This window comes from Cinclus cinclus, chromosome 5 (assembly GCF_963662255.1).
Source record: "Cinclus cinclus chromosome 5, bCinCin1.1, whole genome shotgun sequence".
Lineage (NCBI taxonomy): Eukaryota > Metazoa > Chordata > Aves > Passeriformes > Cinclidae > Cinclus > Cinclus cinclus.
Window position 1 is genome coordinate 12,242,453 of NC_085050.1, and position 16,404 is coordinate 12,258,856.

Here is a 16,404-nt window from a genome sequence, read left to right on the forward strand (position 1 = left end):
GCATTTATGTGCTGACAAAGCTGTCAAACGCCCTGGACAGATGTTCAGTAATTACTCTCTGACTCCTCTATGCAAGCCTACATGCACAGCATACATATTCACTCCATTCTACAGGTAAAACTGCTTCTCCTCAGCCTAGAGCTGTGTCTGGATCAGGCTATATATTTATACACTGAACACTCCTCACAGGTAAGTATCTTAATTTTTTTCTGTATCCTGATTTTTAGACATTGAGATCTCAAAATGTTACACAGATCTTACTTCTTTTTCTTGCAATAGCTGTTCCTGGAAAAGCTTCCAGCGTCTCTGGCGGTGGTTCTCCCATTTCTCCAGCTGAGGAACCAAATTCTCCTGCCATTCCTCTTTCAGAAGCTCACATTCTCTGTAAGAGAGGCTGGTCACCACAGGCAAGGTCTGAAGAAACAGCTCCGTCACCAACTCTGCTAAAGCATGGGAAGCCTTAGAGTACAGCTCCTAACACAGGGACAGAGGTGAACAGAGAGAAACAGGTGACAAGGTGAACCCCCAGCCCTTTGGAGCTGTTTCCCTGCACGTTCCATGGTTGATACCAGTGAGGGAACCATGTGAATACACTGGGCTGGTGACCAAATCCTAGAGTAACATGCAATGCCACTAAGGCTTGAGTTAACAAGACCAGGTTTTGTAGATAGAACAATTAAAGTGTTTTGGTTCAAGCTACACAAGGCATTTAAAATGCAACAGTGGCAAGTGCACATGAGACCCTGTGCCCTAACTGTTGCTCACATGCGACTGCAGTAGAAAAGAATATCTTGTTTTACTGGCTATGGTGATGTGTTATAAAAACACCTACTTTGAAAGTTGCTGTAGAAACAATCTGGTGTAGCACAACACCTCACAGCACATTTTCTCAAGCACTGATATGAGATGAATGAAGAAAGAGGGAAGAGTTAAAAGGGATGGTATGGCCTTTAGCTAGACAAAAGTGACATTAGTCATGTCAGTAGTTGGTATTTCAAAATACGACACGCTTCAGTGCCTGAAGAACAGAATTATTCAAATTCATCCTGATGCAGAATAGTTTCAAGGCTAGGAAAACAAACATCTTCTGGTAGTTTTAACAAAACTAGTCCCATATGAACAGTTTCTAATTGCTGAGGTTGTTTCACTCACAAGAAGCTTTGGGGTGATTTAGTCAGATGACATCCAAGGTAAAAACTGTTCTAGTTTCATTGTCAAATACAGGGTGGTGATAGGAGCTGTGTTGGCAAACTTAGTGACATTTGAGATAATTCCTGGGGTGAAGGAGTGGGGACAGGTAGCTTTCCCAGCTGAAAAGGGAACAAGAAAACCACACTGGAAAGTCACATGGACACTGCAGTATTCCTGCAGGATGAGCTATTTTTGTGTGAGCTCTGCATGATCCTACCAGTCCAAAAAAGCTTTACTGCCTAGCTGGGCTTGCTTTCACTGTAAACCAGTGTTAACCCTCTTGAAAAGACATATATTTCTTTCTTTTCTTTAAAATATTGATAATATTTTTTAAACTCTTTTAAGGTTTCCTGTTGAAAGAACAAGTCAGGTCTTCCAGATTCTTCCTTCTTTTAAATACAGGTTTAATTACAATTTCTTAGATGATCAAAACCTAGAACCTCTCAATAGAAACATAAGGATATTTATTTAGATGTCAATTATGCTTGTCTGCAGCTCATATTCAACAAAAGTTCTTGTGGAATTTTTTTTGAGGGGGCATACACTGCTGTAATGTACCATTCTGTAAGAGCCCATTCCAACTGCTAGATATTGAATTATAAAATACAAAATACTAAAAAATGATAATAAAAAACCCCCCCAAAAAGCAAAAGAGAATGTTAAAGTGCAAGAACAGTAACTCAGAAATAAAGACCAGAACTTAGGTTGAATGTGAAATACAGTTCTGTGCCCCCATAATGATACATTTGGGGTTCGTGTAATGTTTCCACAGCACCTTTATCTGTTCCATGTTTAGGTTTATGAATATCCTTTGAATTGATTGATTTCTGAAAAATACTTTAGTATTTCTCATTTATTGTAAAATATACAAGCTGTGCACTGAGTGCTAAATCATTATTTTCCTCCTATGATCCCTCTAGGATGCTAATCATCATATTAATTAGCTGTTTCACAAACAATAAATAGCTTAACAGCTCCCTGCAGTAACCTCTTCTTATGGATAAAATTGAGGCACAACACTACAAAACATATTCACTACGCCTTTGAGACAACCTGTCTCAGCTCTTCCCACTCTCTTACCTGTTTAAAGAAGGCAGGATTTTCAGAATCCAGCTCCCACTGGTTTTCTTTAATCTCAAAGTATTCTGAAAATCCTGCAAATTGGACTAAGGCTTTTTGAAAATGAATTCTGGGCGTAAGTATGAGAATTAGTAGTCAAAGACCCAACATAATATCTAACTTCTGATAGTACCTTTTCCATTTCTAATGATTGCTCACAATCTAGACATGACAGTATCATTAGGGTATTAGTATCATCATGTGCTGAAGGCTTATTGCCCCTACTCCTTAATTATTATAGTTACAAGTTCCAGTTACAACAAGAGGCATGATTTATACCATCCCAATCATCTGTGTAGCTGTGAGCCTGGCTTAGCTTGGCAAAAGCAATGCCAAATGGTTTGCCTGAATTCTCTCTTTGGTTTGCCTGAATTCTCTCTTCTGTTATTTTAAAACCTCAGACTCCAAGTTCTCAGATTTAATATAAACTCAAAGATACTGCATTTCTAATCCACATATCCCATACAACATTTAACAAATAATAGCTCTATCTGTATAAGCCATCTCTCCTCTGAGCTTTATCAGCCTTTCAGGACATGTTAATTCTGCTGCCTTTACTGGGTTTTCAGCAATATAAGAATTTCTATTGGGTCTGAAACGGTTCAGAAGGAGTCTAGAAGAGTCCATGGCATTTCTACTGCAGTAGATCAAAAGATCTCAGGCAGGGTGTTAAGGAATTCTATTCTTAAACAATGGCAGCTAAATCCCTTTTGAACACATTTTGTTGTGGAACTGATAGCATTTCACTGGCACGCTCTCAGCTCTGTGGTATTATTTGCTATAAAATATTTTGCACAGAACAAAAATAGGGTATTTTGTTCATTGTTGTCAATACCATTTTGTTCTGCCTGTACCCCCTGCACCTTCAAATTATACTGTATGCTCACCTTTGGCATGACCACAGTGGAGACACTTAGTGAAGAAAAATGTGATTAGGTCCCGTTCCCACAAAATTACTTATCTATATCACTTCATTAATGTGATGCTCACATGGACACCAGAGCCCAGGCAGTCCTTGCATGCCAGACTTAAGAGGAGAGCATGCTGTTCCCAGAGGCCATACCACACAGTGGCCACGCTGTTTAATGCAGCGCTTGAAAAAAATGTAGTGGAATGGCCTTTTAAAATTTGGGAGGGGAAATACTAAGTCTACATTTAGGAAAGACTGCAGACGTGATTGAATTCTACACAAAGACTCAAGGTAACAGAATAGTTCAAAACTATTTATACTCTAAGGAATGTATGTGATTTCAAACTGCAGTAAAGTCTGTCTGTGAGCAGGGATGGCACACTAGGTATTATAAAAGTTATTTTTCACAGGAAAGAAAAAGGAAAATCAGTACTGCTTCCAGGATCTTATTTTTGGACTATGGCCTCTACAAATATTTTTTTACGAGCTTCCTGATATGCCAGCTCTTGTTTTTAGGGTTTTGACTTAATGAAATTTATTCAAATTGATTCCATAAATAGAATAGCTGATTGCAGTATTGAATGAACCTGTTTGTAGTACCTGGCAGTCAGTCTCAAAGCTTTTCAAAAAATCCCCAGAGAAATACAGCAAGCATAAAGAAATACCATGGGGTATACATAGAAACAAAATGGGCTTAGATTAAAATGCTGAGTGCATCTGAATTTTAAACAAGGCAGTAAATATATAATTTTGTCAAAAATCAGGGGAAATGCATAGCTTATCTCATTTTCCCCATACAACAGTATTAATTCTCTCCCTTAAACCTAAATGATTAAAAGGGTCCTACATATAGATGAGTGAATAGTGAAATTGTGAAGCAGAAAAATGTATTGAGAAAGGCTGGTTGTAGTTTATTTTACATACTAGCCGCTGAAAAGTATATATTACCTTAAAGAGGCAACTGCACAGCTATTTATTAACTTATGGTACAATATTTTATTAAAGGAATTGAAGTATCTGATCAAAGCAGTAGAGCACTGTTGCATGTGCCTCCAGAAGCTCAGTGGCTAGGACACTTGTTTAGTAGGTAAGAGATTAATCTCCCAGCCCACACTGTATCTTAGGAAGGACAGAGATTCAATACTCACATCATACATCCTATAAATACATTAACATTCTGGGACACTGGACACACACATCACTGGCCACTACAAGATACTCCACATACACTCAGAAGATACACTCACTGGAAATGGGGAAGAGCTGATTGCATGTGCTTCTCTCTTCCTTGTGAAGAATTCAGGAAAGTCGATTGGAATACTAAAACCCTACCTGCTTTTAAGCATCAATAACATCAATACAGCACAGTGACACTGAAGTCATCCTTAGCACAAGTTAATAAAAAAGCCCAACTGCTTGATTTCCACACATTTAAAATAGAGGTTTATTGAAATTTCAGTCTCACCCCCTCACTGGCCTTTGATTTATTCAGGAGACAGTTTCAATCTTCTCTTTTGGTACTACTTTTTTAGAAATATGCCTTTGTGGATGAGGTTAAGTCCTTCAGGAGATCTAAGTATTAGCCAGTGGTGAATCTGTACAGTGGTAAAGCATATTTTCTTATGCATTTCCCCTTGCAGGAAATGTAAGGCAAGAGTAAAACTTTAGAATGAAGGCTACCCATACCAGTCAACCTGTATCAGCTTTGACTGAAGCAACCAAAACAAATCTAAAAATGCCAAAACCCAGAGTTAGAATTGGCTCCCAAGGTATGATTCACAGATTTAATCTACCAGATGTTGCTATATTTTTTGGGTAAATCACAGGGCAAAAATTTCAAAAATGAGCCTTTGAGGTGGAGGTCTCTTGATAGGGATTTCCACCTGAGACAAACTGAGTGATTCCCCTTAAAAAGATGCCAGCTCTTGGTACCCAAAAATGCAGTCCAGTATCCCTAACCATATCTCATTTCAACAAAATTACATAAGGAAAATAATGAAAGAATAAGTCTTTGAGAATCTGTACTTTTTATCTTGTCAAAAATATTTTTTGTCCCTTTTATTAATAAAGGAAAAAAATCAAATACTTTTCCTCAAACTCACATTTATGTCTACCAATTCATAAAATGTCTACTGCCTTGCCCATTGACAACACTCATGACTTAATAGCTTTTAGTGTAAATTCTTGTGCATTTCATTCCCCTGCCAAGCCAAATGAAATAACATTCTGGTGAACTGCTATCAGCAAAGGGGAATTATAAATGACAATAAATTGTGTTTTTATGGTTTTGAAATAAAGGCAGAGGAAAAAGACCTACCTTACCACGTAGTATGTAATTTCTAGCTGTTAACCGATTTCCTTTGTGCAATCTGCATATCTGTTTTCTTAATAATGAACTGTTATCCCTCAACCTCTTCACTTCTCCTTTCCCTACTGAAACATATGTGTAGTTCACACAACAACAAAAAAAGGAAAAGATGAAAGGTTGGTGACTATCTGATATGTTAAACTTGAGACAGACTTGAGATAGCCATTAATATGTTCAAGGTAAACAGAACTGGATATACTGGGGCAGGGAGTGGGGTGGGTGGTGTGTTACTGCTGTCATGTAATAGAAAATTATAGTAAAAACAACACAAAATTCCTCGTATACAGGATAACTCTGCAGACCCTGTTTATGAAAATATTAGGCTGATCCATTAAATTAGCTTTGCTAATTACTAAAAAAGAACAATTTTTCGTTAAGCTATGATGCACTGTGATAAGCAAAATCATTCAACCCCATTCTTCAACGCACATTTCAAAAATTAGTTACGGAGCATGTGTCTAGACACAGACTATTCACCTACAGCACACTATTTTAATCCCCTAGTGTGGCTGAAAAGTCTTACACTATCCTCCAAATATAACTCATTCATTCACTTCAGGCATCAACAGATTCTGTTGGCCTTGGTTAAATCATTTTAATTGATTTATTCATGTGTACACAAAACAAACCTACTAAATTATTCTATGCAAACACAGTCAGCTTCCAGATCATTGAATTTTTACATATTTATTCACCAATTTGGATAATTCTTCCATGTACTGTAGCAATACAGACTTCCCTAGTGCTACAGGGTTATATAAATCTATCTTGATCTGTTTAAAAGGGGAAACATGAAAAAAATGGAAAAGGCATAGAAATTTGCTAAGGGCTTAGAAGAACATTGTGAGAACAAGCTACAGATCTTCCACTAGGGAGTGGCACTTACAGGTTAGTGACACCTTTTCTTCTGTCCTGAGATTACTCACTGGTTCCCTGCTCAGTCACATGGTGACCTCTTCCTTATATTTTAGTATCACTTTTTTCATTGAGATCATGTTTCAGCTTCTTCATTTGCAAGGCAAATGACTATCTGTTAAGCTTCAGGTAGTGCAGAACTTCCGGAAAGGCAACATCAAGCTCTGCAGTGTTTACAGAAGTGCCCAAACTAGCTGGTTTTACAAAGGATTATGGTCCAAACGCAGTGGGGACACAGGTCTTGTAGCTCACAGCTGCTGCCATGTGAGGCTTGCTGGTACCCAGCTTGTTAATGCTTCTTTGTTTAATTCTACTTGAGCTGCAGTCACACAACTGCACTAAGGAGGATCTCAAATCCCTGTCATCTTCCCACTACTACCTTGCCTTCCCCATTAATAGCAGCAGCATCTTCCTATGACAAACCTGGAGCAACTAAGTGAAGAGGCAAAGTCCCGCTGCCCAGGGAAAGACTTGTACATGCTGCACTTCTGCTCTGGATGTGTTGTGGAGCAGAGAGAGAAGCAAAGGCATTGTGTTTCTGATGCACCTCCTTCCTTTAACAGCAAGTCTACTTTTTATTTTATGCCCCTGGTTATGGAAAACATGCAACCACTGCACTGTCCTCATCTGTAGAAGTCAGAACAGCCCCATTTATCTTCAGTGAGGCTATGCTCATTTGTACTATCTCTTCTTTCTAGCTTACAAGGTATATTCAAAATCAGCCTCCTCTCCTAAAACAGTTCATAGGATCAGTATTTGGGGTTAAGGGTAGAAAGTGCAGTTGTTCATTATATTAGATATTACAGTAAAAATGTTTTGTTACAGAAAAGAAAAAATGGAAATAAAGATTTATGGGCCCTCACTTAACAGATGCCAGTTGGAAAAACCTGTAGTTTTTCACATCTGGCAGTATTTGGGTCTAGTCATAGGAGAGCAGCTGTAATATGGAATATAATGGCCTAGAGCTGGGTGAACTGGCAGAGCTCAACTTTGTGCAGTTCTCCTGGCAACCTGGCAATTCTAGAAAAGCTTAATTTACCCAAACCAATAGTGGGAAAGAAAACTTAGCTTAGTACTGAAAGAAACAGGATTTTCAGTCTGGTCTTAGTGTTACTAAGGCATAGTACACAATAAAGGAAAGCAACATAATTTCACAAATGAGGTGAAACTGTGTAGGATTAAAAAAAAAATAAATTCTTTAATCTCCAGACTTCAAACGAATAGAGGAAGGGGATGGAGAAGTTAGTAACTATGGATGATGAACTAAGCACAGTAATATCAGCAAATATGTTGACTTTTCTTATATTACACAACTCTGTACGTTTAATATACTCTTATTCACTGGTATATTCTTCCAAGCAAACCTCTCCTTTCTCCAAAGCAGTAATTTTTCTCAAGTTGTCTCTTGCTTTCACTATTACATAAAACCACGGCAAAACTACTTGTTATAAATAGAGTGGCTTTATTTTTTTTTATCAAATTTGATAAAGTGCATGTGGACTACTGCCAATTAAGATTGTATGGGTATATTATCATTATGTGATAGGGACCACAAGTTTCTACAACATCCTGATTTGATCATAATTAATCATGACAAGGATCCTGTTGAGCTGAAATTGATTAGTTCCAGCCTAATAAAAGGTCACTACTGAGTACAGTTTTGGGCTTCACCAGATCATATTATTGTATTTGTTCTGCACAGACACAAAATAATTAAAGATGATGCAAAAGCATGAAGCACCTAGAATTTTCCAAATCAGTAACAAAGAGAAGTGCAAAAATATTACTTACCAAAGATCTGAACTTATTTTCGGGAACTAACTAGAGTAAAAAAGAATTATCTGTGAGAAATGAATGAAAAGACTGTATTTGGAGGTGTAGTGAAGGTTCAGCTAGAATAGTATCATCCAGCAGAGAGGTAATTATGCCACATAAATGAAATCTCCCTTCTGGTAATAGTGACAGACATTGTATGTTCTCAACATTGCTGCAACCTTGTCAGCCACCTGGCAGCATGTTTTGGCAGACCTTGCAGGCATTTTCTGACTACTGCGAGGTTAGGAAACATAGTGTTTTGGGAAGATAATGGAAAAGGTAAGCTAATATGGAAGACTGTCCTGCTTCAATCTAATTAAATTAGCAAATGACATTTATCACTAGAAGTGGCACCTTGTAGAGATCGGCAACAGCCTCTGTGCTCTCACAGTCATCCTCCTCCTCCAGATCCCACTGTGCTCGCCAGTGTTTCTCTATCAGCTGGTGGTAAGCCTAAAAGAAACATAGTAGGTATATTTAAATAACTGGAAAGATCTTAATAGTTTCTTGTGATCCTTCCCTTTTCTTCCTTGATGCTCTTCCCATGTATCACTACAACAGTAACTGATTACCTGGAACCATGACTCAGAGTGAAATGAAACTTGCCTTACCACCTTAATTTGAGGTTATCCAGTCTCGAGTATAGAGTTCCTTAGTTTTGGCAATATGGGGTTAAATAATATGTACATACTACTACAAAACATGTGAAATAATGTGATTTGAAACCTGCTTTCCAGTGTATGAATATCACTACATCATAGCCATTCCTAGGAGGTGCAGAACAACAATCTCACATCATCATGAGACATCTGAGTTACAGCTGTATCACACTGTACAAGGCTTTTGCACTGGGGTTGGTCACCATGTCCCATGGTGGTTCCTAAAAGGCTGATCTATGATGTGGTCCTGACTTGGTCCTTGGTCACAGTTTCAACAGGAATGCAATTATTTTCTTAAAGTGAGGACTGTGACTGTGAATGTGTTGGCAGGCTCATGGAAGGTTATATCTCACAAAGACTCCCTCAATCTAAAGACTAATGAATAGCATTATAAATAAATATTTCATATTCTTACTTAATCTGCCAAGTGCTCCCTTTCAATGCCACGGCAAATATGGCTTTCTTCATTAGGTATGTCAATAGAGCTCTTCTGAAGACGACCAAATTGCCCATAAATTCTTCATAATTCTTGTAGAGGTATACTTGAAAGTGCACACATCTCACGGAGTCATAGTTTATGACAGAATTTGACAAATTAACTGCTATAACTTCTATGTCCACTGTGGGTAGGCAGAGCCAGACTGGATTACTGTAACTGACACTTTATGGTTTGTGTTCTTCATTGATTATTCATGTATTCTCTGCTAGTAAAAGACAATATGCTCCTTTCCCAACAGAAACATAGATGAAGGAGAAAGAATGATACATGAACTCTTACCTTTACTATATATATCATTCTGTTTCATAAAAAAATCGGATCTACAGCAACTCAATTGTTACCACCCTACTTGTGTTCACAACAATCTGATGTGAATGAAATTTATTGCAATAAACTTCCACCATCATAACTGGCAACCACTTAAAATTCAGCAGAAAGGTCCATTACTGGCAAGGCTGCTACCATGGTGGTGTGAGCCCCTTGATGAGGTGAAGGGGGAAAGGCAGAGAAAATGTTTTTGATGGGTACAGCTCTGAGCTCATGGTGATGCTTTGGGATCAATTCCTTTATTGATGGGCTGGCTGTGAAATTATGGAACAAACTTAAAACAGCTCCTCAGTGCCAAGTGGATTGTTCTCACAAAATAATTACTGAACTATCAAAGTCAAACCTTGGGAGCTGCAGGTACAAATTTTTCTTATTCTTTGAAGAGTTTCTGCACTTAAGATCTCATCTGTTCTGGGACAAAAGACTCTCCCACTGTGCAGCAGAAAGGCTTACATTTCTGACTTTCATAATGTGTACACAGGCATTTCATAATCCTGGGACTCAGCTGTGTTCTGTCCTGCAGCATGAAGTGCAAGTTGCCCCTCCCTGTTCAGCCTGTCAGAAAGCTGTTGAGTAGGCTTAGTTAAACTCCAGGCTAATGATCTGCTCGTAAGGTGTACAGAATACAGCATCTCTTGAACAAAGCTGTGTAGCTCTATGTTTGTAGGAAAGGGGACTTGGCAAAATTTTTAAGCTTTGTTTTATGAATCTGGGATGTGTCAAAGTGTCCAATAATGTGTAAAAGGGAAATACACTCACAAATTCACACTGGCTACAAAAACGAGTGACAGAATTATTTGTCTCAAGTTATGAAAAGCCAAAGACCTAAAAAGTGCTCTACTTGTTTCAAAGTGAGGTGTTGCCAGGCAAGTGTGCATCCAGAAACAGTAACTGTTTATCCAATTCATACAACATAATTAAGGAACATGTCCCCACAGAACAAAATCGCAGTGTTAAGATCAATATATTTTGATAGTTTGCTGCAGTTGGAATCTGGGTCTTCTCATACAGAAATTTTATCTGAGTTATTAGATTTCATCAAAAATTTAATGGTGCTGGATGTAAGCACTTTCACCTTAAATTATTTTTTATGAAAATTGAGGATTGATTTTTTTAAAATTCTTAATAACTTGGGTTTGCAGTTCTTAGCAGTTACTTGAATTTTGCAGCTCTCAGCATTTACAGCTAAGAACTCTGATTCTGTATATTCATTTGGAACAATAACAAATTTCTATAGAAAATATGACCATGAAAACATTACACTGGCCATTGTATATGATATTAAATTATCAATTGCAAACATTCTCTAAGGAATCCTGCCAGAGATCATAATTACTTTTTCCTCCACTTCTCTGAAATTTAGTAAGTCTTTTGAACCTCAGTAACCCCACTCATAGAAAAGTAATTAGATCAGTGCAGACTGTTTTCTTCTGTAATACAGGCCAGATACTTCCCTCCAGATATTTCCTGTCTTGAATCCAACACACACTAAGTAAAAGATGTTTTCCACAAAACACGCAATTTTGCATTAACCCCACTGGCATTCTGTTCCAATACAACACCAACACTACAGGAAAAGCCATGGCAACAAGGGTTCTGATCTTGTCCACCTGTGCTACTGCATGTGATTCTCATGAGGACCCGAAATTCCCAATTTTACAGAACTGGGAGAAATCTGCAATACATTTGGACTTAAAAACCAATGGAACAGGGAAAATAAGCTTTTACTTGTTCACCTTGAGAAAACTGTTAACATCTTCAGTAAGAAAAGTTTTGCTGAGGAGACTCTCTTGTTCAGCTTCCTTTCTGTGTTTGAACTCTTCCTTCTTCTTTGCACGGCACTCCAGCCGTTTCAAGATCAGATCTTTACTTTGTTGCATACATTCTGGAACATAAACCACAAACAATTAGCACCACAACTCCACCGAGAGAAAGCAGCATCTGCTACTGTCACACAACATAAGCTCACAGAAATCTGTTAGTGAGTGAAACAGAGAAGTAATTACCTTGCAGGATCTGAAATTTGCTTCTTACCCTGATGGCCTTTTTAGATGTGAACTTCTAAATTGTTACATGGCACTTAAAGCTATCAGGTTTTTGGAGTGCTATCATCCTGCACCCTTCCTTTCACTGGTGCTGCTGTTTATGCAAAGGCAGTGCGTTAGTCCAAGAAAGAGATTTCCTCAAGCAGCACTCCAGACCTCCCCCTCCTGCTTCAGGAAGGCCGGTAAGTGGCTCATTACCTAACTGCAGATATGCAAATGCTGCTGCAAGGACAGGGACAGTAACATATGGTGGAGAGAAAAGGTCTAAAGCAGTGCTAGTTCCGATTAGTTTGAACTGGCATGCAGCCATACATATCAGACTTCTGAAGTGACTCATCCAAGAACCTGCAGTAAAAGTTGTCAAGGTCCCTCCAATTTCATGCTAGTAATGTGAATGATTTGTGACTAAATTCTTCCCCTCCTTCAATCTTGCTGTAGCTCCAAGTGATGTGTAAATTCATGAGTCTATTTTCATTCTCGGCTGCTGAGTGCAATTGGTGCTCTAAATGTTCTGCCACTTCATGTCTCATTGCCTGTCCACCTAAGAAGAATTTTATTCATTTCCCCGAGCTGCCCTGCCCCAGAGCAGTACTGCACTCCTGACACAAGCAGCTACAGGGGAATGCAAAAGAACAGTTACCTGTAGCTGCTGTTCTGCCACTACATCAAGCTGCTGTAACTATGAGAAATTATTATATATTGTAGAGAAACAAAAGGAGCACCGTAATGCAGCACCAAGAATGTTATTTATTCTCCATGCTAATTTATTGTGCTTATCCACAGGCTGATGATGACAGAACACTTGAAAGTTCACCAGAAGTACAGGAAAGCCTGTAATGAACATATCATTCAAATAAATGTAGCCGTGTTTTACTTTTAAACACTACTGATTCTTTACTACTTCCTTGTTTTGTATACTAGGAGCATAGTCTTGCTGGCTTTGTGCTGTTGGTAAATTACAGGTACAGTTTAACTTCTGTATTTAGGAACTCATAAGAAAGGTCAATGTAAGATTCCATTGGAATAAATGTTGCACTCCAGATAATTTTTTAAAAGTACATTTCATTTCTATCTAAAACCAGGAGGTTGATAATGTTCTTCTACACAGGATGTACCAACTATAATATATAGCTATATATAACTATAAATACCTACTTTGCATAAAATAAAGGCCTTGACAGAGGTATTTTTGCTTTGGAACAAGTGAAAATTGACAAAAAGATGGAAAAATCACCCAGAGACACCCATTTATGGTTAAAGAATGTTAGTGGCTGAACCTATGTGAAAACTACAAACTAGGCATAGATAGTTTTAGAAGCAAACATACATTAAAGAAACGATATCACAATATACATGTATTTGTGAATATCACACAGCTGCTCACACAGCTAGATGTTATAAAAGAGGACCAAGTCTGCAGCACCTTCCACAATGAAATAACCAGTTCAGTAGGTGATAGAAGAGTGGTGGATATTGGTACCTTGACTTCAGGTAAGTGCTTGATGCAATCTTCTAACAGATCCTCACAGAGAAAAGGAGGGATGTGCAGTCAGATGGATTGAAAACTTGCTTAAAGTCCACCCGGAAGCCAGCACCTACTGGTGTACACTAGGGGTCAATACTGAGTAAAATCCAGCTCAATAGCTTCATTAATAACCTGGATGATGGGGCAGGGTGCAAATTTAGCAAGATTGCACAAAAAATGGGAGTGGATGATACACCACACATGCTTGTACTTCCATCCCCAGGGCACTTGACAAGCTGGAGAAATGGGCTGATGAAAATCTCCTGAAGTTTAACAATGGGAAGTGCAAAGTACTGCACCCGGGGAGGAACACCCCCGAGCACAAGCACATGCTGGGAACGACCCAGCTGGAAAGCAGCTTGGCAGGAAAGGACCTGGGGGTTCTGGTGGATGCCACGTTGAATATAAGCCAGCAGGTAGAGGGAAGAGATCCCTTCCCTCCACAGCACTAACCAGCACTTAATGGAGAGAAAGGATTCACACTTAGAGCACTGTGTCCAGTTCTGGACTCCACATCCAAGTACAAGAGACAAGGAGATACTGAAGAGGATTCAACAAAAGGCCACAAAGATGATGAATGGACTGGAGTATGTCACCTGTGAGAGAAAGCTGAGAGAGCTGGGGCTATTCAGCCTGCAGAAGAGAAGGCTCAGGGGGGATCTGAGCATGTTTATAAACACCTGGAGAGTGGGTACAAAGAAGACAGAACCACTCTTTTCTGCTGTGCCTGACGAAAGGACCAGAGGCAGCTGCCAGAAACTCAAACGCAGAGGTTCCTATTACCATGAGGATGACTGAGCACTGGAACAGGTGGCCCAGGTGGAGTCTCCATTCTTGGACACAGAAGCTGTCTGAACATGATCCTGGGCAATCAGCAGTAGCTCAACCTGCTTGAGCAGACAGGGTGGACCACACAACTTCCAGAAGTTCTTTCGGCCTTAACCATTTTGTGATTCTGTGAATTTATGACTGTGATGTGAGATAAGGCACAAATTGTCACCACTAAGCCCAAAGTGAGTGAGCAGCACTGCAGCAAGAACATACTGCAACAAGACTGCATTCATTCTGACTATTCAGTTCACTGAAGTCTAAGCCTAATGCCATTTCACCATGACAATTTTCTTTACACTTGTCCAACAGTAGCAGAAATGGATCTGGAAATTGTGTTGAAGTAGTTATCATTATTTTCCTTCTGGCTACACGTTTACTGTAATTTTCTGTAAGTGCTGATGGGAGGCACCGAGCCCTGAAACAGCACCTATCAGAGAAGCTGGGGCTGCATTTCTCAACACTGGGCATCAGGTAACATACAAATGACACAGGGAGAACCTTAAATCAGTGGGTCAGTCAACTCAGCATTTATTTTAATTGTGTACTTTTCAGATAGGCAATAAGAAGACATGTAAAAGGAAGAGGAAAAGCCTTAATTTTAAAAGTATTTTAGTCTGACATAATAAAAGAGAGACTTATAGCAGGATCATAAGCTTTAGCATTATCTTTTCGGAAGAGTGATAGCACAAGTGCTTTGTATATAGAACAACTGCTGCTGGCTTTACATGCTAGCTGAAAATCACGAGACAGTGTCTTATGTCAGCCAGTATCACCAGCAATGGGAAGTATGTGAACTAAATGGATAAATATCACAAATACTTGTACCAAGTGTGATTCTTCTTTTATGTTCAAATTAATGGAATTAGATTATGTGAACTGTAGAGTAAGTACCTCGTAATACCTGGAACAAGATATAAAAGGCCTAAAGTCAAAGTTCCCATTCCAAACATACATCCTTCAGAATAAAACTGATCCTGGTCAACTTGTTAGTATCTTTTTAAAAGATATATATATATGTGTATATATATATATGGCTACAGCTGTAATTTTTCACTCTTTAAAACAGTGAGAACTCATGTAAGTAATGAGCTCCAGTCTAAGTACTCACCATTACTGTAATGTGACAGCTGTTCCCAGAAGGCCTTATGCAGATCTGTTAGAAGTTCTTCCTTTCGACGGACTGAAAGATTATTCTTTACAGTTAAGTGGTCCAGAATATTTGACACAGTATTTAATCTACCCTTACACTCTTCTGGTATAGAGGATTTCAGTGAATCAATCATTTTCACCATAAGCTCCCAGTTGAATAACCTTTCCTGAATGTCCTAAAACAAACATAAAGTCCTTTTTAGAAACCAAGAATGTGTCTTTGCTTTGTGTGTTTTCCTTACATTGAACTATTGATTCCCAAACCATGAAGAAAACCACTGAGTCTTCTCAAAACCATGTGAATAACCATCTTCACGTACTTAAATACTTCTGAAAATCCTGATCAGTGCAGGCTAGCAGTAGGTTTACTGCATGTTCAGTTGAAAGAGCTAATCTAAAACTATTGCTGTTTTTCATTATTTGTAGCTGTCAAGATGACATTAAATCTGGAAAAGATAAGAGACTTGTAGAACAAACTTATATACTCAAGGAGGATAGATGGACAGAAGACAACATGTAAATCCTGGACCTATACTATACTATGGTAGATACTACATGGCATACCAGTACAGGTCCTCAGTTTGAAATGAGGACACATACCTGATTCTGATAATGCTGTGACTCCTTCAAATACACGGTCAGACAGAGTTCAATACATATACTAAAAATTAGTATAACTGCCTATGGCCTAGCAGCTTTCATTGCACTATTAAAGAAGCAGCTCATGATCAAAGTAGGGAAAGATTTCCTGGGTGAAAGTGCAGCTGCTTTAAAGAACGCTGCAAGGTTAGAAAGAGTTTGACAATGCTGCGATCAAGTTAGGACTCAGTCTCAAGGGTCTTTTCCAAACCAAATGATTCTATGATTCTCTGACCTACTGTCAAGAGAACTAATAGAGATGTACCTACAATTACCGCTACAATGAGATTTAGCATCATCACAGTAGTGACTTCAGGCAGGAATATCTCCTATATCTGTATCCAGGTATCTTATCTGCCATCTACCCATCTGAAGGAACTTACCGTACAGCAGCCCAGTTTGGGTCAAGTGT

At 38.7% G+C, this 16,404-nt stretch overlaps 1 protein-coding gene across 1 annotated transcript in view; it reads right to left on the reverse strand.

The window, feature by feature from the left end:
- EVC (EvC ciliary complex subunit 1) overlaps positions 1–16,404 on the reverse strand; it is a 48,678-nt gene that overhangs the window by 17,338 nt on the left and 14,936 nt on the right. Inside the window, exons 9-12 of the mRNA XM_062493370.1 lie at positions 15,313–15,529; positions 11,540–11,688; positions 8,673–8,771; positions 262–474 (exon numbers count right to left, since the gene is read on the reverse strand). Of these exons, the coding sequence (XP_062349354.1) occupies positions 262–474; positions 8,673–8,771; positions 11,540–11,688; positions 15,313–15,529 (678 nt within the window). The remainder of the gene's footprint in view (positions 1–261; positions 475–8,672; positions 8,772–11,539; positions 11,689–15,312; positions 15,530–16,404) is intronic.